The 25,501-nt window shown below is 48.3% G+C and overlaps 7 protein-coding genes across 7 annotated transcripts; 3 read left to right on the forward strand and 4 right to left on the reverse strand.

Moving 5' to 3' along the window:
* Positions 1 to 649: 649 nt before the first annotated feature.
* Positions 650 to 1,570, reverse strand: PSV08DRAFT_373515 (uncharacterized protein; the record flags this gene model as incomplete). The annotated part of the gene is made up of 3 exons (XM_014221549.1): positions 650 to 674; positions 731 to 1,176; positions 1,256 to 1,570. The coding sequence occupies 3 exons, from the start codon at positions 1,568 to 1,570 to the stop codon at positions 650 to 652; spliced, it is 786 nt and encodes a 261-aa protein (XP_014077024.1).
* A 609-nt stretch (positions 1,571 to 2,179) lies between these two features.
* On the forward strand, positions 2,180 to 3,799 carry PSV08DRAFT_373516 (uncharacterized protein; the record flags this gene model as incomplete). The annotated part of the gene is made up of 1 exon (XM_014221548.1): positions 2,180 to 3,799. One exon carries the CDS (start codon positions 2,180 to 2,182, stop codon positions 3,797 to 3,799), a length of 1,620 nt encoding a protein of 539 aa, XP_014077023.1.
* Positions 3,800 to 5,852: 2,053 nt separating this feature from the next.
* On the forward strand, positions 5,853 to 6,562 carry PSV08DRAFT_354948 (uncharacterized protein; the record flags this gene model as incomplete). Its single annotated transcript, XM_014221546.1, has 3 exons — positions 5,853 to 6,001; positions 6,098 to 6,293; positions 6,341 to 6,562. 3 exons carry the CDS (start codon positions 5,853 to 5,855, stop codon positions 6,560 to 6,562), a joined length of 567 nt encoding a protein of 188 aa, XP_014077021.1.
* Positions 6,563 to 7,816: 1,254 nt separating this feature from the next.
* On the reverse strand, positions 7,817 to 9,941 carry PSV08DRAFT_228947 (uncharacterized protein; the record flags this gene model as incomplete). Its single annotated transcript, XM_014221545.1, has 4 exons — positions 7,817 to 8,410; positions 8,474 to 9,214; positions 9,301 to 9,421; positions 9,478 to 9,941. 4 exons carry the CDS (start codon positions 9,939 to 9,941, stop codon positions 7,817 to 7,819), a joined length of 1,920 nt encoding a protein of 639 aa, XP_014077020.1.
* Positions 9,942 to 13,450: 3,509 nt separating this feature from the next.
* PSV08DRAFT_404434 (uncharacterized protein) lies at positions 13,451 to 16,947 on the reverse strand (the record flags this gene model as incomplete). The annotated part of the gene is made up of 3 exons (XM_066093682.1): positions 13,451 to 14,278; positions 14,331 to 15,446; positions 15,499 to 16,947. 3 exons carry the CDS (start codon positions 16,945 to 16,947, stop codon positions 13,451 to 13,453), a joined length of 3,393 nt encoding a protein of 1,130 aa, XP_065948273.1.
* Positions 16,948 to 18,505: 1,558 nt separating this feature from the next.
* On the forward strand, positions 18,506 to 19,758 carry PSV08DRAFT_365002 (uncharacterized protein; the record flags this gene model as incomplete). The annotated part of the gene is made up of 2 exons (XM_014221544.2): positions 18,506 to 18,707; positions 19,514 to 19,758. The coding sequence occupies exons 1-2, from the start codon at positions 18,620 to 18,622 to the stop codon at positions 19,756 to 19,758; spliced, it is 333 nt and encodes a 110-aa protein (XP_014077019.1). The 5' UTR covers positions 18,506 to 18,619.
* Positions 19,759 to 23,893: 4,135 nt separating this feature from the next.
* On the reverse strand, positions 23,894 to 24,556 carry PSV08DRAFT_379707 (uncharacterized protein; the record flags this gene model as incomplete). The annotated part of the gene is made up of 1 exon (XM_066093370.1): positions 23,894 to 24,556. One exon carries the CDS (start codon positions 24,554 to 24,556, stop codon positions 23,894 to 23,896), a length of 663 nt encoding a protein of 220 aa, XP_065948274.1.
* Positions 24,557 to 25,501: the final 945 nt, after the last annotated feature.

Here is a 25,501-nt window from a genome sequence, read left to right on the forward strand (position 1 = left end):
TAGGGGGGAGGGGGTGAAGGGTGATTGACCCGCCGCAGACGTTGGCTTACTATATGTCATCATTAGCACGGTCGCGTGCAACCCTTGGTCTACGGACGCGTCCATCAAGAACAGCTACCCAACTTAAGCTCGACGCCGTGCTACGCCATATGACTTTATAGATCTCTTTGCCAAACTGCTTCCAGCGCGCATCATATCGCTCAATAGGTGCTATCGTTACCGCGACGAATTAACAGACCAAGGGACGCGAAGCATCACTCAAGGAACAATTCCACAGCTAACATCAGGCAGTATCATCAAGTAACGAGGTGAGCTACCCTCTGGTAGTGAAGTGTCGCATACCTCTCGCATTCAGTAATTTTTTCCAGCTGTCAGCCTACAGCATTTTAACGAAGGAAGCTCGGGAGCATAATCGGACAGGCCAAGGTAACAAGATTGTATTCGATAGAGAGCTAAGCGTGCTGCTGACACAAAACACCATAAGCTCACTTAGGCCAAAATTACATTGACAGTAGATTGAACCAACCGACATGTCGAACCTGGAAGGGAAGATTGATACACAAGACTGTCAATTATAAGCATGAACACATTCACTTACGGTTGATCATCGTTCTAGTCATCTCCATCAACATAGCTATTGCTGCCCCACTTAGATTGCCGAGCTTGATATGAATCTAGGCTAGTTAGATGAGATTGATATTCTAGATTGAGAAAAATAAGTGTAACATACTGACGTTTGCTTACTGGAAGCTGAACAGGAGGTTTTTCGACTTGCTGCTTGCTGTTGTGGCCGGTCTGGCTATGTAGCCAAGGAGCTGTTTGGCGCCCCGTGCAAGCCTTGCGGGCGAGAAAAAACAAAACACCCGTACACAGCACAAGAAGCAGGATCGCACCGACAGTGATGCCAGCAATGCCAGCCGTAGAGAGCTTTGGGGGCGGCTTATTAGCCGACACGAGGTCTGCCTGTGAGCTAACCGTCAGTGGAGAGACAAAGGCTGAAGACGCTTCATTGGGCACGCGGTCACCCGGTGCTAGTTGGTAGTCGGCCCTGGCTGCGGCTAGTATCTGGTCATCGAGCGTTTGTGTAGCGTTTGGATTAAATGACGCCGACCATCTGCTTCCCTTTGCACGAATCTGGGGCGGCGCAGTAATAAAAGATTGGCTCTGTGCTGTTGACTGTCAGGTTCCAGTACGTAATCTTCCTTCGTCAGTCAACAGCTTCGCACTGCCTGAAGATGTCCAGGCGGCTGCTTACATTGCTGGGTGTCTCGACCCATTGCGTCTCTGACCAGAACCCCGTCCTATCTCTTCCCGTGTATTCGTAGGGCACGCATGCGCTTCCAAACTCCGCTCGAGCGACAGAGTGATCTGGCGGGTAGAACTCGAATGTGACGACGTCTCCAACAGACACATTGGCTAGCTCTGCGGGTTCGAAGTGGAAGCCGCCTGCGCCGGCTTTGACCGTATGGTACCGTACTTCAGTGGCGCTGGTTTGTGTGTCGACAGTAGAGATTGGAGAAACGGTGATCGAAGTTGTGGCCGCTGATGTGGCTGAGGATCTGGCGCTCATGGGGCTGCCGGTCGCTGTTTGTGCAGGCCCCTGTGCCAAAGCAGCGACTATTAAGAGTGCGAGCGTTGCCGCCCCAGGATTGTGAACATGGTCGTACAGGCTGGTATTATGGGCGATGCGGTGCGAGATGGTACGCTGCACTTCTGAAGGAGAGCAGCGATTAAAGACCCTCAAAAACCACTCACATACTTATCTCATTCGTACAGGGCTTGGCTGGTATCTAATCCTCAACACTGGATGGCGTCAAAGAGCTGTACACAGGATTGTGCTGCCAGCTCAGCTCCGCCCTACCCATACGATTGACTTCCATGTGTCTCACCATCACGAATCTGATTACTAGGAGTCCGCGGAGAAGGTATATCTACTAGGACAGCCAGCCACATGGAAAGAGAAATGCATGAACTACGTATCCTGGACTACCCGCTTACTGACAGCTTGCCTGTACATCACCGTGAAAGGAGGTTGGTAGTGCGCTCTTCCCCGCCGATAGCCTACTTCATTGGCTTACTCTGAACGCCTTCGTAAGGGGATAGTAGGGACAGTAAAGCGTGCGCCTTTAGTAATTGCTAAGTGCCCGCTACGCGATTTGCGCTTCACACATAGTCCTTTATGTCGCTCCTTACGCTAAGTACAGAACTGCTCCAGTTAATGGCGTCGTCCTTGAAGCAGCAAGAACTTCTTAATTTATCTCTCACATGCAAGCGTCTGCGGTTGGCTACCGAGCCTGAGCTTTTTCGAGAGTATAGCAATGTGTCTCAATTTCGCCGCTCATTCTTGCCTTTCCTTAAACGAATCATCCATCGCCCTGAGCTACGCAGACATACTCGAAAGCTAAGTCTCAGATCTTGGACTGCGCTCAATACGTTACAGGATAGAGGTCTTGAGTCGAACGAGACCCGAAATGAGACCCGCAATAAGCGGCATGAGCACATCAGTGCTCAGGGCGCAAAGCTCACCGCAGCGGATTATATTCTGCTCGTCCAGGCCGCTAGAGATGTCGAGGTGATACAAGAAGATGCAGAGCTTGACTGCAGTACCTGTAACAGCCAAATTGTGAATGAGACTAGATGCGGTACTGCTACTGTTCTGCCGAATCCCAACGGCGTGCACTTATGCAACCGCACATTTTGCGACCAGCTGCATGCAGGCAGCGAAGACCCCCTCGTCGTACTCCTAGTTGCTTTGCTTCCGAACGTGAGAGAAATTACTCTTGATGGTGTGCCAGGCGATATGTATGCCGTGAGCTGGCAGCCGAAGCACGGCTTTCCAGAGTTACGGACGCTGGTGGCGTGTGCAGTAGACGGCGAGCTGCAATGGCCTCTTGATTTCTTCCAACCACTACTAGCTTCAAGCAGACTGCGAGTCCTGAAGGCGTCCCACGCTACCTCGAGGCCTCCACAGCTCACCCGGCACCAGCCCATGATACAAGAACTTTCGCAGTTGGCTCTTGTGTCCAGAACACTGGTCCTAGAGCGGATTGAATTGGAGAATTGTTGTCTACGAGTATCAGACTTGCAGTCGCTGCTGCAATGCTGTAGTGGTTTGAGAAGTTTCTTGTACACAACCAGGAGATGTGGGCTTCGGCCTTGGAGCCCCTCGCCTGCTGATTTTGTTGAGCTACTTAGACCCCATGAGACCACGTTGCACACGCTTATACTTGACGTGGACGTTCACTACTATGAAGACAAGGTCGATCAAAGGCGCGCACTTATACAGTCTCTCTCACACATGACGGCGCTCAAGGTTCTCGTCACTGCGCCAGAGATGTGGCACTGTGTTGCAGTTGGAGATGTTATGGTCATGGACAGCAACGTCAGGTGGGAAGAGTGGTGCCTATCCATGCGAGTTCCCCCAAACGTCGAGACACTCGTGTTTGGGTTGTCTGAGGCAGAGATGACCGCATCACCAAGTCAGCTCAGTGATCTCATTCTCATGCGTACGTCAATGCTCTCTTGTCTCAAGACTTTGTCTATTGGCGGCATAGATCCGGTGTATGTGGAAGTGGTCAAGCAGATTCATCTGGATCTACAGCCTTTGATAAACACTGGGCAGCAAGAGTTACAGGTTCATGTAGGCTGTATCTACGTGAGATCTATTTTTGACACGAGAGAGTGTCCCAACAACCGTTCTGAGGTGATATGGGTTGACAGGATGTATGTGGCAGTCCCTAGTGAGGCCTCTTTCTTCGAGCGAGCGTATGAAAGAATTCGTAGCGACATATTTAGATAAATCTACTGTAAAAACGTCGCTTGAAGCTCTAAAACTGTTAATAAGATGATGGAAGAAGGACGATAGTAAAAGCTTGAATGTTATCTACCGAGTTAATTGAGTATAGTAACGCGAAGAGGCTGGGTTATAACTACGACCTTTTTGTTGAATTCTCCTAAAGCTCGAGTTCACTGTTTTAAATAGATCAGGGGCCCTGCGTCTACCAACGCCTGCACGTTACTTCTTTGGACGCTTCATGGAATTATAAAAACCCTGTCGAAAGGCAGTTTGACATCGATCTAATTAAGAAGAATCATGGCTAGAATTCTATAGAGGCATTGGGCGTAAATTAGGAAGCTTCAAAAACATGTGCGACAACCTCCGTTCTATTCTCCCGGAGAAGGCCAGCTTGTTGTGGCTACATGCTGGAGACCGCTTTCGATCGCCGACAGAGGATGAGATGTTCAGGGGGGTTTACATCTCCCACATCTGCAGGTCAAGGCGGCATCTTCGTGATTTAACTTCTTGTGATATCAGGCAAAGTCGCCGTATCCCGTACGGGTAGCGAGCAATTTGGCGAGGGATGGTTGTGATAGCAGGAGTTCTTTTGGGGAGCGAGTAGGGCTGTACAAGAAGTGCCACTGGCTGTAATCCTGTGACAAGTTTCTGTTCGTGTTGTTCAACCAGCGCGGGTGCTCGTTGTCAACCTGTTGCTTCCTGATGGAGCCAATTCTCGATACCGTTAGAGAGTTCGCTTTGCCTTGTTGTCGAGAGAGGTTTCTTGCTTCGGCGGCTGCGAGGCGGTCCGCTGTCTCGTTGCTTTCTATATTCAAATGACTGGGGGACCAGCGTATTCTTACGTCTCATTTGTCAATGATTTCCTGACAGGAGAGAAAGACCTATTGGGAGCCGGGCGACGCCGTACCTCTTAGGCACCATGTAACGGCGGTGTTGTTCATGCACATATAAAACGTGTTGTTTGGCCCTGCAATACGGGCAGGGTGCTCAAGGCCCTTGAAGGCTCCGAATGCTTCGACGTCGAATACATACGACAGCTTGTGGAGCGATCCTCTCCCAGTGTGCAGTTGCTATTTTCCGCGGTATAGCACGTACCCGTACGTGACTCGTTTGTGCTTTTTAGGACGTGATTCTGATATATGAGTTGCTAACGGTTTCCCACCACTTGTTGAATACCTTGTTGGCGGACTTCTTGTCGCTGCCACTAGTGGGATCCGTCCTGCAGCCGCCCGAAAAGTGTGGTGGCTGGAGGACTGGTCCAGGGATTTTGGGGAGTAAAATCCCCCTAGCATGCTGTCGATGAACTTGGGAGGTCATCCGTCGCGCTGAATCTGTCAAGCAGCTCTCTCCGGAGGGCCTCAGCCTTGTCCTTAGTACTTGTTATCGTCTCGCCATTCACAATCAGACAGTAGGCCTGCTGGCTTGGGGTAAGTTTATGCCGTGCGACGGTTTTATACAGTTCGCTGGCACTTTTAGTCTTATTCATACGCCGTCGCCAGTACGATGCCTTCGCGCATCGGACAGCAGCTAGAAAACTCCTAGTATCAGTCACGGGTCACGCGGGTGTCTGCGATACGCTTCGTGACACTCCGGTGTCTACCATGGCGCTCTGTGACTCCGTTCTTTCGCTCGTATTCCCGCAGTCTCATGACGTTAACATAGACAAGACTGCTGACCCCCAATCGCAGCCAGCGCAACTGGCAATGTAGATTTTCATGGCCACGGACAACGTTACAGCTAAGTAGTCCATGCTCGCCAGATATTGGCTAAAATCATCATTACCCGGCAAAGGATGATGATGTTATCAGCTTCTTCATAGCTTTGCCGTGGGTGAGACACTAGCCTGGCGTTCTTGTGCGACGAAAAGACGATGAGACACAGTGGAGTACATACCAAACGTGAAATATTACATTGGAAGATGGAGTAGTGACATGAGCCCTGATAACTGCTTTCGGCCTAACTGTTGTAGTGTATATGTTCCTATATAACTCGATGTCTGCTGCCCAGCTTGGATGCACCCTTTGTACCATTCGCATAGCCTCTCACAGCAGCCATTATGAAGTTCATCAATATTTTTGCTACAACACTATCATTACTTGCCGCTTCTCATCCGCTGGCCAGTCCTAAATCGGAGTCGAGTGATGTCTGGATTGGCTTGGACTTGAAACAATGTCTCACAGATGCCAATAGCAACCCCCTCCCAAAGTACGTACGCCTTTACTACGAGTACAAACTGCATCATGCCAAAGCTGCATCCAATCAACCTTGCACATAATTGAACTGCTCTCCTGACACAAATAGTTTGGCAGCTCAGCAAGATACAGCTCGGGCAGTCATAGCAGCCTACAACACCTGGGACATCGACGACATCATGGCATATCGATCACCTGATTGCAAACATCGCGTGTTACCTGCCTCTATGAACCGGGTCCCGAGGAGCAACGCCGAATATCAGGCATATTTCAGCGAGATCATGCATCTGTACTCAAATTTTACCGTCAGCGAGCATTGCCGCCTCGGTTTCGTCACGACTAACAGCTTTAGGTCACTGTGAAAGAGGAAGTACATGATGCTGCAGCGCGAAAATGTATTATACATGCAACTAGCCGAGCGGAAACGAAGATTGGGCCCTACACGAACGAGTATGCGTTGATCCTGACCTTTACAGAAGACGGTAGGAAGGTGACCAAGTTTGACGAGTTTGTCGACTCAGCGTACTCTGAACAATTTGTCCCAGCGCTAGCAAAAGAGTTGCCGCCTCAGTAAGGGCACTTCAAAAACCCTGCCCATTAGCGTGACCGTCTGATGCTGCGGTCCTATAGCAGAGGCTTCGTATTTAGGATAGCGTTTGTGTCAATAAATCAATGGATTATGTTTGACGCTTCAGATTCACATCGACACCGAAATGACAGCTTGCTTGTGAATTAGCATTACAACTTCAATTGCATCTCAAATGAAGTTATTATTCTGTTACTCCCCACCTCGTTTCTTGCAGGAGGAGTCCATATAAACATAACGCTCACTTATATTACATACTTTCCAAGACTGACGAGTGTAGTCCCCATGCAATAATATTGAATCTTCTATGATGCCGTAGCAATATAATCCTTTTGAGCAACGAGATCGAGCCATGCTAGCCTTCACCGTAGTAGTTGTAAGCATCTTCCATATTTTCCCGGGCTTGTAAAACCATATCCTGTTCTCTTCTTATCCTATAATCAGACAATGGCTCAAAACAGAGCTAAACTCACATGGAGGGTTTCATATTTTTTTCTAGGACGTGAGATGTCTCAATTCTGATTCTAATTAGATAACTTTCCATACTCCGTCTCACGTAATCAGCCCTGAGACTGCTAACTACTAGATCCCTTTTTAGAAATTCCATCCGCAAGATGATGAATCGCCCCTGACGGTGCAATAGCTAGACCAAATCAGTAGACTTCTCTTTCGATTTTACTGCGTAAACCGTTGTGCCGTCGTATACTGAACGGGTGTAGGAAATGCATCACCCACAAGTCCTACCATAGTGACTACAAACACCTTCACCTTCACTTTCACTAGTATACGCAGTTGGTGTGCTGAGGGATAGAGTATAGCAGAGAAGGCATAACTAATAAACTAGAACTTTGTTGTTCATCGTGTACCAACAACAGTTCGGTTTCCACTAGTAGTTTAACTCAAACCAACCCCATGTATTGGCGTATCGCCGACTGACTAAATAGTGAGTTGTTGAGCTCGGTAGGTAAAGGTAAGTTACAAAAGACGAGCCATATGGCGCTCAAAGCTTATTAGATGAGCACCACAGTGACAATGACAACCCACAAGTTCAGGTACGGCACTCAATATGTATTGAAGTAAGCAAACCATGAAAGAGTTTGTTGAACGGTTTTACGTCTATGGCCTCTCTATGTATAGCGCGAAGAATGCTACGTATGCGTTCCTCCTACTATCACCATATCTGAGCCTCAGGCGCTCTCCACGATTGTAGCTGCTCAATCACACAGCTCTTGTGTCCTACCTTTACAAAATACCCCTGCTGTCTTCGCCGCGTAAGAGATTAACTACACTAGACCTTAGCTCTTTAAGCTTATCCTTGAACAGGTCTCCGTTATCCGTGCAATTGATTATGACGCTGAAGGCTACGCAGAGCAGGTCTTCAGAACTTTTCCCATCAATGGGACTCATGTCATCCCACTTGATTAGCATTGCCCGGAGGTTGTTGAGCGCCAATAGGCGCTCAACATTTACTTGCTTTGAGACGCCCAGGTTGGCAGCCGTTGAGTGGCGCAATTTAATGATAGCTTCTCGTTGCTGAAGCCAGGCATTCAGGATTTCGGAAATAAGGTCGTATTGGGTGGCGAGCTTTCTACGGAAAAGCGACTCGCCTTGCAACCAGAGCTCGCGTAGGTCTTCGAAGAGCGCTGTTTCGTCCTGACGCATCGAATCTCGAGGAAAAAAAAACAGTAATAGACGAGCAGTGACATCGCATTGCAGGAGGAGGAGACGTTTGAGGGGAACCGGTTGTCGGGAAATGGCTGGAGCTGGTTGAGGTGCAAGAGAATATCCAAAGGGGCTAACTGAAACATTGGGTAAGCTAGGCAGTCCAGTTAAAGGCTGCGGGCATTGAATGCGCAGATCGGATGGAAGCAGGGCGTTTGGATCGTGCTGCGTTTGAACGGGCTGTTGCTGAGGACTCTGAGACTGTGGCTTTCGAGCGTGGGGCAGCTGAGCATGCTGAACTACAGGGTAGTCCCTACTATAAGGACGGGGTTCACGAGAACGTTCGTAGTAGCGTGTTGAAGCATTGGGTAGAACAGGCGGTTGATGTGCAGGTTGCTGGTGTTGAATATGCGGATGTGGTGGAGGCAGTATATGCTGATGATGATGCGGTCGACAGATTTGGAGTGCGTGTTGCTTTACACCTTGTGATGGTGGCTGTGACTGTGTAGCGTGGGAGGAATGAGCAGGGTTAACTATAAGATAGTTCTCTGAATGTCCCCATCCCCTATTCTTGAAAAAAACCGAAGCCAATGGCGGCAAACTATTGCTTACGGGAGTAGATTCAAATGGTACTGGTAAAAGGAAGCTGGGAGAGTCAATGGCAAGCCGGGATGGCATTGAAACAGGCGGACAGGGTTCACGTGGACTCCTGTAGCCATTGTTGTGACAAAAAACGCTTCCAGGGATGCATCGCTGGGGTCCCTGGGCAAAACTCCACGCGGCTTCCTGTGGTTGGTGTTTGGGTGTCACTTCAGCAGGTAGCGGGGAGTTGACTGCGGTAAATCCTCTGGTGTTGACAACGGCAGAGGTCCCCGGGGTCGATTGCTGTAGAACGTTCGATAATTTCCGCCGTTTTGCAGCTTTCAATTGTACCCCGCTATTGTTAGGATTGGCTGAAACGGTTCTAGCCCTCCGCTTCTTCAGTTTGTTAGCCTTGACATTAGTAAAAGAGTACATGTCCAGGACAGTAAGTAGATGGCAATGTAGACACGGAAGCGACTTACGAGACCCTTGCTGTCACTACCAGTAGTCTGTTTATGTTTATATTGCTTTTCCTTACACTCCAAGTATTTTATAATATTGCAAATCTTCATAATGACCCATCTATGGAGGTGTATTTTCATACTACAGAAAGCTTAGAGAACGCTTACATCTTACGCAAACAAAAAAGTTAGACTTACATCTCTCTATCGTTCTCATCGTCATAAAATAAATCTTTCTCGTATCGTGTACTCGAGTTGGGCTTCAGCAAGTGATTTCGATCTTCTTTGCCCCAAACATAGGGCCCATGCTTATGTAGCAAACTCACAAGCTCACTCTTGAGGGAATCCGAATCTACCGCAAACCTGAGCAAAGCATTTCGTAACTCAGTCAGCGATACACCTAGTTCCTCTTGCAGGTAACGTAATGTTTTATCTGATAAACGCGTCACGTCTTCGGCCAGAAGTGAGCAACTCTGGTTCTTTAATTCCTTCCTCATTTGCTTGTTTGCTGGTTTCAGACCCAAGGCTTCTTTTTCCATCCAGATAGTCGAATTATTCTTCTTGATGATGAATGAAGACCATTTTTTCTTAGTCCATCGTTGCCGATCGTACTCAAGGAGTACGATTGTTTCATCTTTATTATTTTTACAAGATGTAAGCATCATGATCTCTTTGAAGCCCGTTGCAACCAAGACACCAAAGTAGGATTAGTATTGATTATATCAAGATTGTAATGTGTCAAGCGTGTAGGCAGAATGGTCGTTCGCATCAATTAGGAAACAAGTTATAGTTAGGCAATGAAATGAAGTAGATGAACCATGCGATGGGGGAGCGATGAGTGATTAACTGGGGGTTTTTATTTGCAGCGTATACATTTTGAAGAATACCACCTATATCTGCCAAGTTTCAAAGCAAACCCCTCGTAGTGTTTGTGACTTGAAGGGCCAAGTACGACCATGATTCAGGTGCGGTGTCATGCATTTGCAGTCTGAAATCAAGTGAACAGTACTCTTTACGCCATCCAATAGACTCACCGTTGCTAATGCAACATATCAAGGACCACTCTGTAACATGCTCTTCACCCTTGTCAATACACTTTATCTTATGGTTAGATTAGCTGAAGAGTCTGTCTGTGCTTTAAGAAAGACTGTACCAACGTCATTTACCCATGACTTTCGTCATGTCCGGTGGCTCTGCTCAACGCTTTTAGCAAGCGCTCAGTGCATGCGAGATAGGAACGCTCTGCTCTGTTGAGACAGGGGCGCTTGGCTTTCCAAGAGTTATGACGTGGATCTGATCCTATTGGTCAAACGATACTCAGCCAGGCCGAACATCATTTCCGCCTCGTTTACCTCATTTGCCTTGTTTGCCTTGACAAGGTTAGTCTCACCTTAATCCCAATGTACATTAGTACATAGAAACACAAGGATGTTGAGATCCTCTGATGTTTAGACAAGCAGGGATATGAGGATGGATTGTATGAGGGATCTTGATGCATATGCAAAGACCAGGAGCTGAGGGATTTTGTGACATCAGTAGAACCTTTTGTGGCATACAGTCTTCTGTATCATTCTTTTCCTACAAATTGGTAATGGAGCCTCACAACTATTACCTTATCAGGTTTTTGAAGGAGGTGTCCAAGGCGTCTCTATGACTATTAGAAGAAGACATTCCGCGACCAGATGTAACACTTTGGTAAGAGCATGGTTTCCCTTGGCAGTAGTGGTCTTGTACAACCCATGACCGTATTGCAGCGTAGTCGCCGGCAAGGATTGATGCCGTTAATTTCAACCCCTGCTGCCAGCTGACATGGCGTGGTTGACCAACGTTTCAGTCTCCTGTCGTTCTCACGTTGCACGGAAACTGTCCAAGCGTATACCACAGGGGCCAGAGCCAGCAAGTGGCTGTACGTGGAATGAGCTCGACCGTGCTTAGTGTGCTGCTTCACTTGGTTGGGGCCGTTCCGTAGCCGATGGGGGCCGAATGCACAGGCTCGTAGCGATGGCGCTAAAATGACTAGGTAGGCGCCTTGGGTTCAAGTGTCGTAAACTGGCCTGAGCGTAGCGCGGTGAGCGAGTCGGTCCCGGGATATCGTAAATGGGTCTGAGCAGGAGTGCGTGCAACGCGGCTCGGCGGCGGATTCAGGCCAGGATGCTTCTTGTCACCACGTGCCAGAATGGAAGCAGAAGTGATCCGAGGTGCCCAAGAGCATTGACGCATTGTCAATATAACGGCCTAGTTACATGGCTGTGCATCGTATCACATACTTTTTCAACGGCTGTCACGTCGCGCCGCGTTCACGTGATTTAACATGTAGAGCAACACCGCGCAACGCCCAGTAGGAGGAGCAAGCTGTGGAATAGGCTAAGTGGGCCGCAGAGCTCAGACACATGCCAACAGAGCGGCAACTTCAGCCGCGTGCATGCCACTGATAGGCTAGCGATACGCTTTGACCACCAAGCAAACGTCAGAGCTACGCGGGACCTGAGCAATCCACAGATATCTACTTATCTATTCGGCCCAAATGCGTCCCAAACGAGCCTTAGTAATCAATGTACTTTGCAGTTGTTGCCGCTTTGGGCAGTTTGATAATTATAACGGTAAACGAGATTAGCTTTAGCTAGGATTAGTGTGGCGTAGTATTGACACAATGCACGCTGCGATGTAAAACGGTGGCTATGCGTACTGTAGACTTGTTGACGGATACAAATGTCATCTCATCAGTTCTATGAGCCGATGCCGTCTAGAAAGCATGAAAGTGAAAGAACCTGTAATGAGAGCAGCTAGTTGATACTACTCAGACTGACCACAATCCGGTATCGGGACGACGCTCATACACCAAGAATCCGACCAGCGCCTCCCGACGCTAGCATGATAAGCATCAGAAGTGGCATGTGCGATGTTGTTCTCGAATAGTTCAATCGACTGCAGCATGCGAACAAGCACTTCAAGAGAAATTGAAAACGGATTTTGTGCACGAAGCATGCAAGTGACCACAAGTCATTAGTTACAAACAATAAGCAGATCACGCAGAATGCAGCGCTTGTCAGGCTTCCGACCGCATAGTTCTAGCGACGACACTTATGCCAGCGAGATGAAATACATACACACATCATACTGTAAGACTGTTAAGGGCCTTCTCCTTTCTATTATCTACACCCAACCTGATGCTGCTGCCTACACAATTTTAGTCCAGCTCTCTATACTGCTAGGTCATCAAGGGTCACTGAATGCTTGTCGTGTTGCCCCCAACTCACATCACACATTCGCTAACACAACAAGCAATGGACTCCCACCAAGCAACGCACCCAGCGTCTTCAGCACCTGCTGCTTGTATCGCTTTCTAATGCTTTGCAAAAAAAATTATTATCTGCTTTAACAGCAAGTTTAGGAGAAAGAAAAGGTAGTGCCTAATAAGGTTGTGTGTAAGTCGTGCCGTGTATGGGGTATGAGAAAGGATATCTTTGAGACCTGTTACTTTATTTTGCTACATTCACTTTGGAGGATATATTTGCGAAGGGGAGGGTGAGTATTGTGACACGATACGTGATCGAGCTCAGAAGATCAGAGGGGCGACCCGCAATCGAGTAGATTGAGCAAGCTGATAGTTAACCGCTGTGAAGGATTGATTGAAGAAGGTGCCTATCTACGTATGAAAGAAAATCGCAATATATCCAACAAACTAGTCACGTGATAATACACCACAGTATATAGTGTGTAGTATTGAGAAGAGCGGCGGCAGCGTTTGGGAGATTGTTACTAGGAACTTTTTCTGCACGAAAAACAGCATCTGAACTAACTAACTAGATTCCGAAGAACTTGTGATATTTTTCCTTTTTGATCTAGCACAAGAAGGCGCGACTAAATACTAAAAGTAGGAGGAGGACGCCTTCACTGCACAGAGCAAGTCATCGGCCATTGAGTTCCAAAGCCACTACAATTTCGTATTTAGTAAGCCCGTCAGCCATAAAATCCATCTCAAGTCATGACAGGAACCACAAGAAGCAACAATGCCAGGTACACGTCTTCTAATTGCCCATAACATACATACCATTTCATGGACATCCCATATATTTACACTAAGAAAAACCGTAACGCCGTTACTTAGTCGATGATATAATACTTCTTGTAAAAGAAACAGGAAAAAAAAGACTTAGAAGGGAAGATTGGTTCAGAGAGTTGTAGCCTCAGCAGCAGCAGTACTCGCGTCATCATCGACTACAATAGCCGGGGCAACCGCTTCCTCGACATCTCTCTCCTCCTTGACCTCCTTCTTGCGACAGAAGGTGAACAAACTCTTAACCTTGCTAGCTGCAGTGCAGCAAAAGCGGTACACAATGACAACAGGCTTGCCAACGATCCTCGCAATGACAGCGAACCACTCATCGGGGAAGAAGCGGATAAGGACGGCCCAGGGGATACAGACGAAGCCGACAACGATGCTTATAGCCCACTGAGTTCCATCGATACCTCCAGGCTTGATCTGGAAGGCGCGGCCGCCGACGAAGATGATGAGGATTTGGAGGCCGATGATCATGATGACGATGCCGATGAAGAACCAGTTCCGGAGGATACCCTCGAGCACATTGAGCTTGTTGTCGAGACGACGGTTATTGAAGATGTTGAAGATTTGCATCCAGACGAAGCAGTTGAAGATGATCGTGTCGAGCTCGAGCTGCATGTTGGGGTCGGAAAGATCATAGCCGAGGATGTCGCCACCGGCAAAGTATAGCGCCAAGATGACAGTGATCTTGTAGATATTTTGACCCGTTATTTGCTTCCACATGGTGGCTGTGATGAGAGGACCTCTGCCTTGGGGTGGACGGTCGAGAATCTTTTCGGTAGGCGGGTCGGTGGCGAGGGCAAGGGCTGCGAAGGTATCCATGATGAGGTTGACCCAGAGGAGCTGTACGGCTCTGAGAACAGGCTTCATTTCATCATCGTAGATGGCTGTGACAAATGCGAGTACGACAGCAGTGATGTTGACGGTGATTTGGAACTGTTTTCGTCAGTATTGTGAACTAGAGAGAACCCAGTGTAGTGCGACTTACCTGAAGGAACTTTTGGACCGCATCGTTGACAGCACGACCCCACATGAGAGCTGTGATGATAGAAGTAAAGTTATCATCCATAAGAATGATCGAGGATGCCTCCTTGGCAACCTCTGTACCAGAGTTCATCGAGAAACCAATGTTGGCGGCTTTGAGCGCGGGAGCGTCATTTGTACCATCTCCAGTAACGGCGACGATCTCGCCAAGAGTCTTGAGACGTTGAACGAGGATGCGCTTGTCTTCTGGCGAAGAACGAGCCAGCACCTGGAGTCGGGGTAAGATCTCATCCAGTTGTTCTTCGCTAAGACGGCGGAAATCAGGGCCTTCCATGACCAAACCGCCCTCAGTGTAGATGAGACATTCTGTTGCGATAGCTTTAGCCGTCTGCATGTTGTCACCGGTAACCATGCGAACCGTAACGCCTGCCTTTTGCGCCTTGCGGACAGCATCAGGAACACCAGGGCGAATGGGATCCTGGATACCGACAACGCCAAAGAAGATGAAATCGCGCAGCAGAGAAGCGAAAGAAACACTGCCACCTTCAGTCATCTCAGCGCTGGCTGGGGGCCATTGTTCGAAGTCGCGGTATACAAGTCCAATAGTCCTGAGCGATCTGCTAGCATACTCGTTGATGGTATCAGTGAGGTTCTGGCGTTCACCGTCTGTCAGGGGTTGAGTCTCGAGGGTAGCAAAGTTGGCGGAAGAAGAAGAGAAGCCGAGAAGAATTTCAGACGCTCCCTTGACAACAAGGCGGCAGCTTCCATTCTGGAGCTTGAGGACAGCACCCATGCACTTCTTTGCTGAATCAAAGGGGAACATGTGCATAACTTGTTGGTTGTCGCGAGTCTCTGCTAGGGAAACGAGGCCGAAGTGGTCCTTGGCGAACTGAAGCAGGGCAGTCTCTGTCTTGGATCCAACGAAGCATGGCTTTCCGTCTTCTTGTCCTTCAAAGGCCGTTGAGTTGATAGCGACAGACTGTGTGATAAGGTCCTTTGCAACTGGTGTAACCTTTGATGCCCATGCCAAAATGGGTTCGTCCTTCTCCGAGACGGTATCGGCATGGACGAACCTAGTGTTTCCGAAGGTACCAGCGACGACAGTCATCCTGTTTGTTGTCTACATGAAATGTTAGAATCTGACTCAGTGTGCATGGATAGAAAATACTTACCAAAGTACCAGTCTTGTCCGAGCAGATGGCAGTGGCATTACCCATGGTCTCGCAGGCTCGTAGAATTCTCACAAGGTTATTCTCCTTCAACATCTTGGTTGTGGCGAAGGCCAGGGCCAGGGTGACAGCAAGAGGAAGTCCTTCGGGAACGGCTACGACGATGATTGTTACCGCAACGATGAGAATGTCCATGAAAGCGGAGCCCTTGGCCGCAGCATCTCGGGTATCGCCATCCAATCCACCTACGAAGCGGAACAGCAGAACGAAGAAGAGAATCCCAGCGGCAGTAGTTCCGAGTTTGGCAATGGCCATGGCGAGGCCGCCCAACTTTTCCTGAAGAGGAGTCGTCTCGATCTCGACGCGGACTGACATCATGATTCTGCCAAAGCTACTGTGCTCTCCGACAGAGGTAGCCATGAAGGTACCTACGCCTTCGAGCACCTTGGCGCCAGAGATAATGAATGGGTCGAGATCCTTGACCGATTGACCAGACTCCATGGCTTTTGTGACAACCGCGCCGGGTGTTTTGCGCATGGCATCCGACTCTCCTGTAGCGGAGGATTCATCGCACTTGACGTCTGAGCCATCGACAAAGACACCATCGACAGGGATAATGTCGCCCGGCTCCAAGTGGATGATGTCTCCGGCTAGGATATCATAGATGCTGATCATGACGATTTTCCCAGACCGTGTAACCTTGACATCGCGCTGTTCCTTCTTTGCATTGAGCCTTGCAAAGGCCTGTTCTTTTTGCCAATCATTCAATGCTGTAACGAGAACCACAATGACTATGGCCACCACAACAGCAGTACCCTCTACCCAGTCTACAGATGCCGGGGCGCCAGGGGGATGTTCTGCTCCAAATGTTTCATAGAGACCAAGCGCCAGCGAGATTGCAGCCGCGATGGTAAGAATTATAAGGACAGTGTCGTTGTATGCGTTGCATACTAACTTCCATAGGGGAGTGACTTTCTTTGATGATAGGGCATTTCGTCCGTGGATACGAATTCGATCCTCAAATGGCTGTCCGTCTCTGGGCACTCGGTCCGATGTCTTCTCCTTGGGGGTTGCATGCGGGTTCGTTGCTTCGTCAAAAGAAATTTGTCGTGGCACTGTGGATTCGTCGGCACTGAGCCCAGTGTGGATATCTGATTGCAAGCCGGCTGCGATTCCTTGCAGGCCGCCGAGAGCATGATATACTGCAAGCGACTTGGGATTGAGAAGCTTGCTCAGCTGTGATGGTCGAAAGGCGAAGGGGTTGTCTGTATCAGACGCGGCTTCTGCCTGCAGCTCTTGCTGGACTGCCACATCATACTCTGATACGGCTGTCGATACTCCACTGGTGGACGCATTACTTGGTGATATTGGTGTTCGGAAGGGATCTGATTTTTGTGAGGTGATTGTGTCGGCCCGGCTTGAAGTTGGAGGAGCAAGTTTGCTAGTATCCATTGTCTACGAAAAGGATGAATTTTGATGAGAAATTTAGAAAACGTGATTTGAAGTTTATTCCTGTGATTTTCAAACCTTTTGATAATGGTGGAGGGTCAGGATTGAAAGGAAGCAAAGGGCGCGCCTCAAGCCATCATATACACATGGAGTGGGCTGTGCAAAAGCGGCTTTTGTCCAGTTTGGATAGAAGACCGTCGACTAATATGAACCTGGCTACATGGCGTTGGTTTGAACACAGCCTCGCTAGGTAGCAGATGCTACCACAAGCTAGCCACCAGCCTCCCAAGGCAGCAGAATATCACGATTGATTAGTCTTCCTTACGTACATGGCAGCCTCAAACGAAAGTGGTTTTTGTCTCTTTTGCTATGGATCAACAAAGTCACTAGCGTTAAATCCGACATATAGCTCTAGCCGTCAATACTCCTCAACCGAATTATACTGGGACATTGTCAATGACCCTTGGCCGTTATTTCCTCTTCGATCAGCTACCTATGAACTCAAGAAAGCTGCGTCCATCTAATCAAATCCATCTACCTATGTTGACAAATGCAAAACTAAACTATTCCTAGAATCTCGACTTGTCACAAAAGCAGCTAATTACGATTACAAACCCACCAGTAGGTCATGGAAGATAAGCCTCGACAGGTTACTCACAGGATGATGACGATGACAGGTCACCAAAGCTGCAAACGCGCCAAGAAATCGCCGTGTCGTGAAAACAGCAAGACGATCTGCAAACACAACCCACCAATAATTAGGTACTCACAGATTTAACCAGAAGCATGAGCAAGAATCCAACCATGTCTTGTACCTACACAAAACGCAAGAATGCACCTAAAAAATCAAAACATGAACATGTCCTCATAAGCATGTTGCTCACCTAAGATTATTTAATGCGTTTCTATGTCCAGTCTTTGTGTCCAGCCCCTTTATTCTGTCACTACACATATCAATCCAATTTGTTCGTGATGAGCTATTCGGCCTTTGTTCGCTTGCTCTATACAGTCATCAGTGATTGCCGTTTGACGCAGCTGTGCAGCATTTTCGAGCAGCCCCACATTCTATAAATGGCTTAGCGCAAGACGTCAGCAATAGACCACTTCACATGATTGGTCAATTCTCAATCTTGTGATGACTAGACGTTTGAGATGCCGCTTACGGAGGTGAGGCCGCAATCACGAACCACTGTACACGTTCCACTTTATTTCGCAACAAAGGATTCAGTATAACGCTACGAGTGTGGCATTGACGGTCCGACTGTGATAGGGGCGGATACGGTGTGGCACCAGGATGCTGCATACGCGGCTCAGGGCGCACGCCTCCTCTTCCGCAAGGCTTTCTTCGCACGGACAGATGGCAGGCATAGATGCACGGTGGCAATATGGGCTACGCACCACCGACAAAAGGTGTAAGGCTGACAACGCTACTATCGACCCAGAAGAGAAGACTGGGTCCCGATGCTAGTTGACGGTAGGAACAGGGTAGCGAAATTACATGTCTTGGATGTAATGTAATGTTCCCGACGTAAGCAACCGAAGAAATTAGAAAGGACCCAGGGAAATCATTGCGGTAGAATTAGCTTAGGTTGAGTTTCGGCAAAGCTTGGATGTATGACATCAATGTAGTACTCTATCTAATTAGTCTTCTCACAATGGCTTCACATATACAATCATGCTGTCCGATGATCCACAGGGCCTCCTCGCCAGAGCATTAGACAAGGGATGCCGGTTTATTGTCATGCAAGCCTCGTCGTACAACGGTATACTCTGAACAGTGGCACGGACAGGGCTGATAAGCCCGCGAGGCGGATACACTCCACATGTCGTGCGCTTCCACTAGTGATGGTACAAGACCGCCTTGCCAATAATGCACAATGTCTGCAGCAGGCAGCAGCGCTAACTTTCACGCTCTGGATGGCCATATCTTTGTTCTCTTCGCTCATAGACGGAGGTACAATGAGTGCCATGTATAATGGCAACTTTCCTTCGCTTGCTGTTTTGTCTGTCATATGTACACAGTTCGACTGTGGGAATCACACTTCTCAGTCGGCAGCTACTAGTGAACATCTTTGCACTAGACCAGGGACGAACATGGCCTATGTGACTTTTGTGGCACGGTTCACGTGTGTTCCTGACAGAAGCGCATGGTCTGTCCCACTTGACCCCAGGAGCTCGGCTACATGCATCTGCTTGTATGTATTTGCATTCTTTCAAGTCATGCCAGTGATGTTGTTGAGCAGGTGGGATTGCCACATGCAGTGTCTCGCAGGCCTGGAGCTGGACGATTTAATGCAACATCCCCAAGCCCAGACACCGTGTTCATCGCATCGCATCGCCACAATCTGCAACCACCCATACCATGCCTATGCAGCTGTATCTCAGGTGGTCCTCATTACGTCTACAAGAAGAGCGTCTTTGTCTTCTGTTATGCCACAGTCTATAGCTACGGAGAGCGCTTTCACGATGAGAAGCATTGTCATCGCTGGCGGCTGAAGACCGAGTGTCTGTAGAGCCGACCGCCCAAATTGTCGCGCTACCCTTAGAAGATCAACCTGAAAACACACAGTGCTGCTTTACCGCACGCGCCTCGCTTCTGTACTCCTTCACGCCTTCGAACTGCAAACCCAACATATCCAAGTCCTCGAAAACACAATCGCCTTCATCACCGATATCAGATCTCTCGGCACAGCCTTATCCAAAAGCTCCTTTGACAACCGCATTGCAACCTACAACTTCATCCTCGACCAATGGCTCAGCCTCGTAGCTATTTACCTTGCCTTCAGCACCGCCGCAAATTTCCATAGCACGTAAGCCGCATGGACCGCGTATCTCGCGTCCCTCTCTCCAGCCGAGCGCTTGGTACAACACAAGCACCTCAATACCGCCAGGGTGGATCTCAAAAAATGGCCGTTGCGGAACCCAATGTATTTCGCGCGTGCTTGTTAAACAAGCGCTGTGGAGACGCAGACAAGAAGAGGACAATTTAGAAGAGATGGACAGAAGAGTGTCGAAACTCAATCATGCGCTGCTTCCATAGTCTGATTGACTCTCTTCTTACCGATAGCGACTATAGTTGGCTTTGCAGACTCTCGGTCTTCAGCCGCCGGCGATGACCTAGGCGAGTTCTGCTGTGAGGTATATGGTTATGGGGTCGAGCCACTGGTCGAGGATGAAGTTGTAGGTTGCAATGCGGTTGTCAAAGGAGCTTTTGGATAAGGCTGTGCCGAGAGATCTGATATCGGTGATGAAGGCGATTGTGTTTTCGAGGACTTGGATATGTTGGGTTTGCAGTTCGAAGGCGTGAAGGAGTACAGAAGCGAGGCGCGTGCGGTAAAGCAGCACTGTGTGTTTTCAGGTTGATCTTCTAAGGGTAGCGCGACAATTTGGGCGGTCGGCTCTACAGACACTCGGTCTTCAGCCGCCGGCGATGACAATGTTTCTTATCATGAAAGCGCTCTTCTTATAGACGTAATGAGGACCACCTGAGCTACAGCTGCATAGGCATGGTATGGGTGGTTGCAGATTGTGGCGAGGCGCCTAGTAGGATGATCCTTGCTAGGCCTAGACCGTACAATACGAGCATGCCACCTTTGCTGCGCACAGAGCCTTGGCTTCTGGCGATCAGTAGATAGTCCAACATAACATGGTTGTCACGCTATTTTGCGGCATAGTCCAATGACTCAGGTTGTGGGTCGGCCTGAATTTGCCAAGTGGTGTGCGAGTACCCTTGCCACTAGCCATCCATCTACGCACTAAGGACTTCCATGGATTGACGTCTGGCGACCGCCCAGAATGAAAATCGCGAGAAATATTCCTGCATGGTTTGATGCCCTCAACAAGCGGTTGAGAAGAGCTTCCAGCGTGGCTTGTGGCAATCGTTTCATCAGGGTCTCGATCCTTGAATCTGTACGGATCTTGTTGCTTCAAACACTCTGCTCAATCATCGGTCTTGTGGCGCAGTCTTTCAATATGCCAAGTTCGTGCCAAGGCCACATACTATGGGTGGCAAGACTGGCATACCGGCCATGGCCTTCTTAGTCACAGCTACCCCGGTCTGCTTGGTGTCGGTTACGTGCCGCGCAGCCTCAGTAGAGACGTGCACAGAAGTGGTTTGGGACAAGATAAGACGTCAAGGTAGGCTTCTCGCTTACGGCCTGTTAGCAAGCGCCGGATATACTGGACCTACATGACAACTAGCGGCGTTAGTGGGTATGCCAGATGACAAAACAGCCTCCACAGATCCGTGCATAGAACCGGCTTACAGGCATCAACGCACAGGTAGAGAGGTTAGCTATTTAATTGGTCTACTCAAGATACGCTATAAAAGCCCCACTGTTGTTGCAAACGCCAATCAATGAACAATAGCACAATGAAGAAACGCGCTAGCGAGATAGCAAGTGTTCAACAAGACCTAGCGTTCACGAAGTAAGCAGTGAAATCGTCTAGTTAGAAAGGATCCATTGAGATATTGCAGCAAATTGAGTCCCTAAGTTAGGCTTTACGAAAGCATCGATGTGTCATATAAGCCTAGTACTCTATTTTAGGCTGGTCACGATTCTCTCCACATATCCAATCATATTGTCCAACGATCTGGACTATCTTCTTGAAACAAAAGGTTACCAAAGATGACGAAAAATTGTCATCCGAGCCTGGACAGTCGCACGGACAGGGCTGACGAGTCCGCGAGGCGGATACACTCCACATGTCGTGCGCTTCCACTAGCGGTTGTACAAGGCCGCCTTGCCAATAATGATAATGCACAATATCTGCAGCAGGCAGCAGCGCTAATATTCATGCCTTGGATGGCCATGTCTTCGTTCCCTTCACTCATAGATGGAGATACAATGCGTGCCATTCAAAGTGGCAACTTTCCTTCGCTTGCCGTTTTGTCTGTTACATACATAGCGAATGCAGTCTAACTGTTGAAATCACACTTCCCAGTCCGCAGCTACCAGTGAACATCTTTGTACTAGATCAGGGAAGAAGACGGTCTATGTCACTTTTGTGGCACGGTTCACGTGTGTTCCTGACAGAAGCGCATGGCCTGCCCCACTTGACCCCAGGAGCTCGGCTTTATGCATCTGCCTGTATGTATCTGTTCAAGTGGCGTCACACGGGGGTTGGTTAATTGACTTAACCATAAAGAGGCAATGCTCGATTACATATATCGACAGTATTCTGGTAGTTTCCGCATGAGGAAACTCCAGTCCGGGTACACACAGCTGAACTTCACTCGAAACAGCAACGAGTGCGCCTCAGCTAACGCCTTACGCCATACCCCTGAAACGTGCTTTTGCAATGGTACCTCCAGCGTTTATGCAAGGCTCAGAAGGGTGTGGTTCTCAGAACCAATTGGTTTAGCATGACTGAGCGTTCATTATTGACTGATCAAAGTGATGACGATGGCAGAACCCGTCATGCTTAGCTTAACATCCTAGGTATCACTGTGACTTATAGACACATGTTTTCTTGTACGAAGAAATTTGATGGATTTTTTCTACAGTGATTAGCGATTGCAGTTTCACCTCTGCAGGCGACATTATAACAGTTTCGTCATCGTGAGCCTGAAGATTGACCAATCATCAGCTGATTGCTAGCGCTAAGCTATGTACGGAAGGTAGGGCTACTCAAGCATGCTGCGCAGCTGCGCGTAAGGGTGAAGCAGCAATCGCTAGCAACTGTAGTCTTTCGCTGTATCCTTAGGGCTTTAGTGTCACGTAATGAGCGATGACAATCGCTGACATTAGCCACGGGCATGTAGGAGAAGCGTCATTGTTGGCAATCTTGATCATAATAATTCGATTCAGAGGTCTCTATGACTCGAGTGATAGGATCACTGCTCCGTCTCATGTGTTGATCATCGCGGGTGGGAGGTAACAGTGGCGAAATTAGCGCAATCTGCAGCCGGTCACAGGGGCGACATAGACCGCAGAACCCCTTGGGTATCTCTAAGGTATGTTATTTCAAAAATTCCCATTGTTGCTTTTGTTCCTGTTTTTGTGTAAAACGGTTTGTACAATAAAAAATTCTACGTACATATAAAAACACGAGGAGAAGCGTAAAAGAACAATACCAAGTATGCCGAAGTAAAATAAGCGCTTGCCTTTACAATACCAGAAACATCAAAAGGCTAAAAGGAAAAAACCGAGATCAGTCACATCTGTATACATTCGGGTTCCGTAGAGCAAACGAAATCGATCTCGCGCTTTGCTCGGGTTTGCTCTAGCTTCGTCTGGAGTGATTTTAGCAGAACTGGTTCCTTGGAACCAAGAAGCTTCTCCAGTTGCCCGAATTTCACCACCATGTTCGCTCTTTTATTAATTTTTTTCTTAGGTTTCAAATGTGTGAGATAATGTGGGATTAATTTGTCTTTCCTTTTGAACATTTTGGAGCAAGAACGAATCTTGCATTCGTGGAAGGGGCCATCGCGATGGGCAGTTTTGATATGACGGCGGAGATGTTCTGATCTTTGGAATGTCTTGTGGCAAGGTGTGTCTCCTTTGGGCCCGATTAATTCTTCGCACTGATTTCTGCGATGGGCTGTTGTGTGGAAGGTACTAGAGCTTTTGGATGAAGAGGGTTTGTTATGGCACGAGGTATCGCTATCGGAATCGCTCAGGCTATCGCTTTCACAACTGCTGCCACTGCTACTGTTGTTGTTGTTGTTGTTGTTGTTGTTGTTGTTGTTGTTGTTGTTGTTGTTGTTGTTGTTGTTGTTGTTGTTGTTGTTGTTGTTGTTGTTGTTGTTGTTGTTGTCGTTATTGTTGTCGTTGTTGTTGGTTGCATGTTTCCAAATATGCTCCCTATATTTATCCAAGGCAGAAAACTTCTGGCCGCAAAAAACACATTTTTGTTGTTGTTTGGAGGGTACCTGAGAGCCATGTGAACCCAGTTGAATCAAAGTTTTGTTCCATCCTTCACAATTGCTGGTCGACACTCTTGCTAGTTAGTAATAGGAGCCTGGATCAACCATACGAGAGTCCTCAGACCAAGGTAATCCCGAGGCCTGGTTACTTATACTGAAAAGCATGTTGATGATGGCTCTCTTGACGTCCTCACCTCGTCCCTCGAGTAGTTCTCCCCCTCCTTCCTCCTCCAAACCTTCCAGAGCCTTGACATCAGTGCGGAATACGTAGCAGTTTACGGCCTGGACAAATTCATCCTGAAGCTCCTTCTCAGCCCACTCCCAGGTGCTGGCGGAGACATCAACCGAGTAGATGTCCTTGCGATACGCAATAAGCGCATCAATGGTCTTCTGTGTAAGCTTGAATACAACCTCATGTTGTGAAACCATGTCGACGTGTACGACATAGGCCTCAATGTGAATGATTTGGCAGTTGAACAGAGGCTCAATGAGCAGGTTCGAGTCCTTGCGCAGTTCCGAGTCGGGGGCCTTTGGTACCATGATGGAGCAAAGCGACCAGATGGCATTTGGGCCCGATAGTATCTTTTTCAGGCAGCGTGTGTGATTTTGTACACTGTCCAACGGCTGGTTGACTCTCTTCAACGTTTGTGTTAACCATTGCTCGGCTTTGGAGGCCAAAACAACGTTGACGTTGGAATGGGGCGTAAAGACTGTAGCCGAAGGGGGTAGTAATGAGATCAGCATAGTGGCCTTGGGTATGTGTGAGCCAGTATGTTACTACATTCAATAGTTTATGGCAAATGCGTAGACGAAAAAAAAACCAAGGAAAGGCTTGGCTCTAGGGCAATTGGAATTCGATAGGAAGACCTTACAGCGGAGCCTAGGACTGGAAAATTTTGGGCGATTAGGGTGGAAGGAAGACGAGAGAATGCGATTGGGTGAAGAAGAGATAATGATCGAGGCGAATGAGATCTTTTCAAAGCTTGCAGGCGATAGTCGTAGAAGGCATCTGCAGTCCCATGTCTAACCCCTTGTAAAATCCAAAGAAAAATTATTCCTTGTTGAGAAGATGATGGAACACAAATGACACTGCGGAGCCGAAATTATGGAAAACAGATGGCCTTGGGCACTAGGTGGCTCCAATATCTCATTTGGTGTGCTCACCTCCCCCCTTTACCGATCCGCGTAGTTTTCTCCATGTGGTCTCATCGCATTGGCCTTTATGCATGTGTTCAGAAGTTCTAGGCTCCAGCTCATCTTTGACATGCGCCACAGGGGAACCCTGTGTTATTAAGATACCCATATTCACTCTGATCTTGCAATACTAGGGTGGTTCTCATGACTAAAGCGTGCATTCGGCACGGTATGATACACAGGACATGGGTGGCGCAAGACGTGCGTAATCAGCTCGCTAGCGTTTCTCGGCAAGTCCAAGGCGCGTCATCAAAACTGTCGAGGGATGCTTTCCTGGCTACCAGACTGGTCATCCCACGACTATTGCATTAAAATTTCTTATTTAAGTTCCAGTGCTAGCGCTACCGTTGGCTGTCACAGCCGTAACAGATCTTGACCCCGGACTGTTCACCAGTTCTTTCAAAGTTACCTTGCACTACATCGTATCGTCGCTTGATATTCCCCAACGCTAGCGCCATACTTTCATACACAAAATTTCTCCACCTTCCTTAAGCC

The sequence above is a fragment of the Bipolaris maydis genome (genome assembly GCF_028858645.1).
Source record: "Bipolaris maydis strain C4 unplaced genomic scaffold PSV08scaffold_13, whole genome shotgun sequence".
In the NCBI taxonomy this organism is placed as follows: domain Eukaryota; kingdom Fungi; phylum Ascomycota; class Dothideomycetes; order Pleosporales; family Pleosporaceae; genus Bipolaris; species Bipolaris maydis.